Genomic DNA, 9242 nt, shown 5'->3' with positions numbered 1-9242 from the left:
CTCCTGTCAGAGCACGCACATGACAGCTGGGGGAGTGTGTGAGTTAACTTTCGGTAATAACAAACGTCACATCCAATCTACAGCGAAATCTTATTTAAAGTTTATTAAGTTTAATAATTGACAGAGATACATCTTAAATGCTAGTAATAGTTAATATTTATTTGTATAATTATTGGTAATATAACGTTTTTAAAAATAAATAAATAATTAATAATCGTATCGTAGGTGCGGTCGACATACGCAGACTTTCTGCAGGTTCTGTAATTTACAGTATGCGCAGATTAGGGTGCAGACTCTGTTGCTCTAAAGTCCCCCAAAACAGCATCGATTAAACCACAAATATTATATATATATATATATATATATATATATATATATATATATATATATATATATATATATATATATCATGATGAAAAGATCGATGGAAGTAGACCAATGCTCCAAAATGATTTCTTACTTTGGCTTCTTTTGAAATTAATTTTAATTAATTTTAATTTTTTTTTCCTTCTTTTTGGAGATACAATGTTTTGCAGTGTTAGTATTTACATATCTAGTGTATGTGAAGCAAAGGTCACGGTCCAATATCCACGCTTGCTTTCTACCTACAGCGCTTAGGTGTCCGTTCTTGTTAGATAGCGCTAGTGCCTAACTAACTAGTGTGCACTACGTAAGCATCCAAGTTACTACACTAGTTCAGGTCCTCGTCTTCGAGTTATATATTGTCTATTATCTATTTGAGATTGTAATAATTACAGTTCGAAATTTCTGAATGGCGGTTTGTATACTTCCGTAGTAGTTAGGACGCAAGTACACGTATTGGACAGCGGCCAAAGTCCCCCTAACTTACCCACGTTCACGCGTAACCGTAAACTCATCATGGCGCCGCTCTTGGTACCGCTGCAGTGTGGGGTCCACATCCAGAAACGCAAGTTAGCCCGGCTCCTTCAGCAGTGCAGCTCCTATCATGTTCGGAACTACGAGAACAAAGCCGGCGCCGACGGGTCAAGAAGGAGGCCGCGGAGCACATATCAGGTAGGCAGACAGCGAACGTCTGAGACTCGCCGGACCTTCGTGTCAAACTGAACGAGCAGGGCGAGCAGCTCGCGGTGCTAACGGCTACAAGGACAGATGAGCTAGCCGGGCTACAGAGCGAGCAGACCAGACAGTTAGCATTAGCGTAGCTCCGCTGCTAATATGCTAGTTAGCTTCAGCATGAGTTTGGTGAGGGGCGATAAGTGTTTTTTGACGGACAGTCTTCAGTAAGGCTGTAAAGGTCCAGTACTGTGCAATGAGACACACGCGTGTGCTGTCACTGCTGTACACATAGCCCTCAAACAATCTCAATTCAGCGTGTATCTAAGCTAGCTAGCGAAGCTAATGAGAAGTTGACATTAGCTGAGGAGGCTAACCGGCGGAATTTGCCGGGTTAGATTGACAGTTTTTTAAACTTAATTTGCAAACTATAAAATGTCTTTTTTTAGGCCTCGTAGCAAGAAGCCAAAGGCAAGTGAATATAGCTAGCTCGATGCTAGCTAGATAGCTGCTCAGCTTCAGTTATTTCAATTAGTGCTAGTTAGTTATAGCTACTTATACTTACTTATAGTCTAAAACACTGCGTTTATTGTCCAGGTTTAAGGGTGTGCCTTATTTCCCCATAAATGTGTTCTCATGTTAACGTTAAGGCAATAAATTAAACGTTTTAATCACACGCTTCTTTGCTTTATCGCCATTAATGTATGTATGTGTGTGTGTGTGTGTGTGTGTGTGTGTGTGTGTGTGTGTGTGGTGAAAGGTTGTGCAATTCTGAAATGCCGGTTTTCGTTGGTGTCCATGTCCATATCCTCGTGAATAACATGGACATCATGGTGAGATGATTGATTAACAGTGTGTTCAGACTGCTCCGTTATATTGGTTCATCTGTCCATAACCATGGCCTTTAAATCATGGTGGCTTTATACTATTGGTATTAGCTAGTTGTTATAAGATAAAGGTAAAGGTGCACGTATTTGTCACTGTACAACCAAATGTGTCCTCCGCATTTAACCCATCTGTGGGGTGAACACACACTCATATACACACACTAGTAAACTAGGGGCAGTGAGTACACACACACACAGAGCAGTGGGCAGCCAACTCCAGCGCCCGGAGTTGGCAGAGAGGGTAACGGATAAAGAGGCTCAAGGGCTTGCCAAGCCCGGGAATCGAACCCATAACACTGTTATCGATAGCCCGGCGCTCTAACCGCTGAGCCACCACTGCCAGTGGACCAGAGGGAGCGTTGGTTCCTCCCAAGGTTTCCTTCTCCAGCTGCTGTTGTCTTTAGCTTGCTCACTTGGGATCTTCTTTTCAGAAGTAAAATTGACTTGTAAAGTCATTCTCTGCATGCTGGGCTGGGCTGGGCTGGGCTGAGCTGAGCTGAGCTGAGCTGAGCTGAGCTGAGCTGGGCTGGGCTCAGTTTTGTTATACACCAGTAAAATAAAATGATTTGCAGAAAAGTTGTTTATTGCAGTCCTGCTGTAAAAGCCCTGTTTGCAGAACCGTATTACAAAGTGGGACGTTATGCAGAAGAAATTGTAGTTTCAATTTTAGCTTAATGGTTTAATAAAAATCTTTTTCTTTTTTGAATGGCTTGCTTACATAGGGGTTAGTTGATTTCCTCCATAACTGTTGCTTTAAGAGCTTGAGCGTTCCTTTAAGAGTTAGCACAGCTGTTGGGTTTAGTATAACTAAAACATCTGCATCTCTGATATACTAGCATGCTGGAACTTCATCCACTGAGCAGAAAACACATTGTGTAGAGTTGGAGTTAAATAAACTATATAGGTTTCCTGGCATGGACCTGACTTTTGGGAAGGCCATTTCAGAAGCTGAATGTTAGCCTGCTTTATCCATTCCACAACCATCTAATGTCTGTTTGTCCTGTTAAATCACCCAGTCATGTCCAAGTTTCAACCATCTAGCAGATGGTTTGAGGTAGTGCTGAAGGTTTCTGAGGTAGTCTTCATTTTGTCTTCCATCCATTTTGGGCACCTCTGCCTTAAAGTGTTGCTAACATCACCATGCTTAACAGTTTGCACAGTGTTTTTTGGATATGTCAAACCTTTACTCCTCTAAACATCTTGGTCTCGTCGGACCACAAATCCAGAAGTGCATAACATGCCAGGCTACGTTTATGACATGCTTATGATATGCTAAGCTAACCCTGCTAACAGAAAAATACTAATTTCAGTACGATCTTGTTTCAGTAAATCCAAAACAAAATCGTAATTTAAATCTGTTGGTAAAACCTTTTTTAAGCAAGATGGTGGTTTAACCAAACCATTCTTTTGGGGACTTGCCTGAGAAGACATGATTGGCGCAGTCGCTGGCGTTTTCACTCATTTAGGATAACTACGCTAATCGATATTAAGTTATTCCAGAAACTGTGTAAATAGTATTCCCGGATAAACTCATAAAACACAGGCTCTTTGTCCACTAAGCAGAAAATAGCTTGTGTAGAAGACGAGGAGTCCTCATCAGCATCCAACTGTTAGCTCATTAGGTGATTTTAAGCCTTCATTATTCATCTGACACGGAGACCTACCGATGTCCTTCGGCTGTTTTGGAACAATTAAAACATGCTTACGAATATTATCCTCCTTACACCAGAGCTAACTTCTGAGAAGTAAGCCTACAGCCCTGCTCCTTTGGCTAAAGTTCCTTTTTTCCTTCTTATTGTTGCTTTTTCTTTGTCTGAACTCCTTCACTCTGGCACTCTGTGAAACATCGAAATTGATAGGAATGCAAAGCTGTAGTTAAAACAGGAAAAATATCAAAACCATTCAGAGCTTGGATGAGAATGGATGCTGTGGACTGCGATTGAGAACCGCTAGTTTTGTTTATGTAGATCTGTCTGTGAGTTGGAGGCATGCAAACTCCACTTAAACATTCAGCTTTAAAGCAAATGAGAACTTTGTTTCAATGTGCACTTTTAATTAGTGCAGGTTTTTGCAAAAAATTATTGGCTCAGAGACAAAGTTGACCTCGATCTGATGTATTTTAGGCAGTTCTGACTTAGGCAGTGCTTGTAAATCATCAAATTATTATGCATCTGCGTCTTTACATATAGCTAAATTCTTTTTCTTCTTCTGTTTAGAGTGACACAGTATCCAACTTGTTCACATTCTACAGTGTTTCTTATGTTTAGGTCTAATTGCCTTTTCAAAGTAAATGAGGAGCTAGCCTAAGCCCATTATATCAGTGTTGCATTGTCACATGATGACAGCTGTCACAGCAAACGTTTGTCGTATTTTGCAACTTGCGCTGAGAGATAAGGCTGTATAAAAGCGATCTCTCCCTCCCTGGACCACACAGCCTGTGACGGCACTTGGCGAAGTTAGTAAAAACAGGCTATAGGCCTATGCCTCTCTCACGCCAACACTGTAGCGTCCGTATAAATCCATCCATTCATTGACACCTGGGCTTTCCTAACTGGTTAAATTGATCATGTGTTGTTAATTTTAATGTGCTTTAACATTTAGCATGTTTATTAGGTTTAGGGAACATAATAATATGGTTTAATAAGGTGTAACTATACACTCGGCTCACATTTTGGCTCGGTTATATGTACTGGAGTTATGTTTCAGTATGTTTTTAACGTGGTTTGAATGAAGAAAAATAATGACTGTATTTGTTATTGCATAATCTACTAATGAGGCTGGAGTTAAGAGGTTATTTATAACCAGTGGTCAAACTGCACATCTGCATTAGAGATTATTTATGATTTGTTAAAATGTCATAACAAACAGACCAATAGAAATGTTTCATTTCTATTGGATGCTTGGACGCTTTTTTCCTCAATTCCACTACGTAGCTGCTTCACGAGGTCCACCATGGTGGCAGTGGTGGCTCAGCGGTTAGAGCGCCGGGATATTGATAACAGGGTTGTGGGTTCGATTCCCGGGCTCGGCAAGCTGCCACTGTTGGGCCCTTGAGCAAGGCCCTTTACCCTCTCTGCTCCCCGGGCGCTGGAGTTGGCTGCCCACCGCTCTGGGTGTGTGTGTACTCACTGCCCCTAACACGTGTGTGTGTGTGAGTGTGTGTTCACTACCAGATGGGTTAAATGCGGAGGACACATTTCGCTGTACAGTCCACACTGTACAGTGACGAATACGTGCACCTTTATCCTTTATCATTTCTGACCCCAATCGGGTGGGCTCCATTCAAAGCTTTTACAGAGTCAGACTGAAATGTAAAATAGGTTTTTAAAACTTTCCAATTAGCACAAAGCGATGAATGGTGGTTTGTACACCAGGCAAAGTTTCAAAGGCGTACCACAGCAGCACTCGCACAATGCATGAGCACCTGAAGAGAAAAACGCACAGGTGCTGTTGTAGACGATGGACCACCAGAAACTGCAAAATCACAGTGACTGTTGTCTATTCATGTTTACAGCTAGTTCATACCTCGCATGCCACCGACCCTGGTGACCACATACTTTGACGCCAGAGTTGTTCAAACACGAGGCAGGAAGCTGCTCTTTCCCGCACAATACAAGTGAGGAACAAAGGCAACAGACCAGTGTTTATATGCGAGGGAATTTTGGAGAAGTTACAAGAAGGGCCTTTTTTTCCTCAGATATTATATTATATTTCATATTAGCATAAAATTATGTGAATTCAACAATTTTAATGACCCAGAACACTTTATTTCTTCATGTTATTAAAAAAAATAATAATAAAAAGAAAGAGATCTTAATGTGAACACCCACTGATCACACACAGTAAAACAGCATGGAGCCTTTGTGTGTGTGTGTCTGTGTGCTTTGGGCTTGTATATAAACCATATCTGATTACTTTTTTATTATAATATTATTTTAAGTAAATTTCTTTGTGTGGGGAATGGCATAAATACAGTAAATCACATACATTTTGATAAAGGGTATGAATACCCCGTTGCACTGCGGACTATTATACTGTAGTTCTTGTTTAAACCTACAGTTTTAATGTGTAATTATTATAATGTGTAAACCATTCATCGATAGTCGTTAGTGGCAGCCCCTGCGCCTTCTTAGGATTTCTCCAAGAATCGCCATTAGAATGAAAGGGTAACGAATTAGAAATGGCAGATGCAGCGAGAGATGGTAGATACAGCTTCAGGTAACACATAAGGTACGTGAACTGGGATGGAAAATACTGCGTTGTTCTTATGATTGATTTAGTTAATCTGAAAGAAATCTCAGGATTAAAACCTTTTCTAGAAATGTCCAGCAAAAACCTTTACTCCTAGTAAGAAGGTAATAAACTGAGTATAGATTTATAAATTCAGCTGTAACAGTGATTTAGCATTTTTATAGTCATTGAGAAACACGTCCTGCAGTTAATATTAAATATTAGAGCTCCATGATAAACAGCGTCTAATAAGCAGTAAAGGTGCATGCATTGTGACATTTCCATCATCAACTATACGTACAAAAATAGCAGAACTATTTATTTATTTAGTTAGTTATTTGTAAACCAAATGCAAAAAGTAAGGCTTAAATGTCAAAGTCTAGTCTAATATTATACCAATATATGTGTAGAAACATTTTCAGTCTTTCTGTTTTCAAAACATTGATTCATGTGGTAGACCCTTGCAACCTTTCCTGCACTGCTCTACCAGGTCAGTCATTTTCAGACCTGGACTTAGCGTATCAATTCAATGCTAACTAGATTTTATTACTACTGGGTCAGGCCTTTAACAAATCAATAAAACCGGCTGCACAGGGGCACCCTTTGATGTAATGACTCAGTTATATAATTTGCTGGTTTGGGGGCTCTGTAATTGTGCTACGTTTATTTCTAAAAACCAGACTGACTTTCAGTTAGGCTGTTATTTACTGCTAAAACCTCCTTCAGCTCTTCACTCACAAGAGGTTTTAAGATCTTGGCTTGAACTGACATTTTGAAAGTGATTTAACGTTACAGACAACTTTACAGTATTGTTAAGGATAACCAGAGTGTTCAGCAGGTTGCTGTTTTTTTTAATCAAGGATTTTCTTCCTTTTTTCTCCTTTTTTTCCCTTTTGCTCTTTCAAAATAATCGGAAGCAAATGACCGACTTTCTATTTAGGTTTCACGTCAAAATAGGATTAAAAGATGAATTGGTGGCAACACTTTTTCTTCACTTATTATCTAGGAAATGTGTTGTTTCGGATGTCACTAATCCTGAAAACATCTCTGAGAGTGTGTCATGCTGTGGGGTGGCTGCACTGTTAAGACTATAAGATCCTTGAGGTACTTTTGAAGGTTCTTCATATTGAAACTGTGGAGGAACCTCTTAAGGTTCTTGATGAACCTTCAAGGAACCTTTTGTCTCCTAAAAGAATATATTTATTTGAAAATAAATCAAAACCAACATTCAGGACCTTTAATCAACATAACCTTGCCTATGCCGACTATTTATACCATCACCTTAAATTCATTCCACCACATGTTTAGTCACATGATTTTCCCTGTCCATTCTGCAACATGAAAGCAACATGGAGGAGAATTTGAACGCTGAGCCAGCTAAGCAACTTAAGCAGCTTATATTATTATTAACGAATTGTGATCTATGTCAAATAATTTTTGACTAGTGACTATTTTGGATTATTCAGGCTGTTAACACCTGACATTAACATAATTAACATGCGTTTTTGGTGATTTGATCAAGTTTTCATGTCCACATGACATTATAACAGTGAGTGATAATGTCTCAAAAAAACTTTAATATGAGTAACAATTACTGTGGATCTTGGCCCCTCTCTCTCTCTCTCTCTCTCTCTCTCTCTCTCACTCAGGCTCATTTAGCTGTAGATAAAAGCACTGATTCAAAGTTTGTTCCCTTGTGGTTTAAATAGTATTTTCAGGAATATGAGAACCATCTACTGTTCCGTCGTAGAACCCCCACTGTTCCTGCATTGTTCACGAGCTCCCAAAGTATACGTTGCTGTGCTTTTTACGCAGGAAAGTAAAATCAGATCTCATCTGGTCACGCTGGGGACGCATTTAATCGGATACTGTTGCAGGGCGTGCTGTGCATGCTGAGCATGCTGTGCTCTTTTTGCCGTATTCTACACATTTTTCACCTGTGCTCTTAGCTAAATGAGGTATTGATGTTTGAATAGATAATCTTTAGTAGCACACAAGCTGCAACCATAGTGAAGTCAGATACAATTGGAATGATTTGGAAAAGAAACAGAGGTAAACATGAAGCTATGGCTTGAGCTCATTTGCACTGTTGATAAGGACTCTTCATTGCAGAGCCCTGTGGTCTAGGAGTAGGCTGCACCTGTTATTTGAAAACCATCTGTTGGTATTTTTCCTGTTTTCTTTCTTTATTCAGTCTTTCTTTCTTTTTTTTCTTTTTTCTTTTTAAATATAGTTACTGGGCCCGAATCTGACATCACCATCATGGGCAACAAGTCGAGGAAACAGTCGGCAGATACTGGAAGCTGTAAAAGTAAGTGTTTGGGGTTTTTTTTTTCTTTTTTTTTTTCTTTTTCACCCTCTCTTCATTCACCATGATGCCCATCAAGAGTATTTCAGAAGGAGCTGAAGAAGGTTATAAAAGGATGTGTGCAGCTAGGGGGAGTGATGCATCTCATTTTTATGGTTTGTTTGATTTAGATTTTTTATTATTATTATACTTTCATCTTCAGACAAGGCTTTGTTGTCTTTTCTGATACGACCTTGCAGTTTATGCGGTTCTTATAAATCATTCAAAGTGGACCTCAAAATCATTCTTTCTTTGTCCTGTACAAGAGCAGCACTTTTATTTTCTATATGCCTGATTCCTTGCTGTACTGAAGCACTCTTGAAATGCAGCATAGATTGCATGTTCTACACATTTCTGTTTAGCATAATAAAACCAGTTTGGCTTACTTTACATTTCAGCATTTGCAGATACCAGAGAGAACATGCTGGCACGGCCACGCAGGCGGAGGACTGAATGCAGATCCCAAAAATGTGGTAAGATTATTTATTTATGTATGTTTGTTTATTTCTGTATTTATTTAGGCTGTATTGCAGTAGCTCTTTAATCAGTGCCAAAAGAACATATCTGCCTAGATTAGAACGGTCATGAGCATTCAGTTCACTTCGATTGCTCAGCTTGAAAAGAATCCGCGATGTACAGAACAGCATTGTGTTGATGCAGTATACATATACACATCTTCACTAGGTGAAGTAAATAACCTTGATTAGCTCTTTACAATGGAATCTGTTGAAGGCTGGGATAAA

General features: G+C 39.5%; 1 protein-coding gene across 2 annotated transcripts in view; it reads left to right on the top strand.

Annotated features, from left to right (window-relative positions):
• The first annotated feature begins 850 nt into the window (after nucleotides 1-850).
• The window catches only part of abcb7 (ATP-binding cassette, sub-family B (MDR/TAP), member 7), a 47671-nt gene continuing 39279 nt past the window's right edge, over nucleotides 851-9242 (top strand). For both annotated transcript variants that reach the window (XM_072663916.1, XM_072663915.1), the window contains exons 1-3: nucleotides 851-1035; nucleotides 8386-8463; nucleotides 8898-8972. In XM_072663916.1, coding sequence (XP_072520017.1) covers nucleotides 880-1035; nucleotides 8386-8463; nucleotides 8898-8972 — 309 coding nt within the window. In that variant the 5' untranslated portion in view covers nucleotides 851-879. The remainder of the gene's footprint in view (nucleotides 1036-8385; nucleotides 8464-8897; nucleotides 8973-9242) is intronic.

This window comes from Salminus brasiliensis, chromosome 19, assembly GCF_030463535.1.
Source record: "Salminus brasiliensis chromosome 19, fSalBra1.hap2, whole genome shotgun sequence".
NCBI classification, from domain to species: Eukaryota; Metazoa; Chordata; class Actinopteri; order Characiformes; family Bryconidae; genus Salminus; species Salminus brasiliensis.
This window is presented reverse-complemented; position numbering and strand designations above follow the sequence as displayed.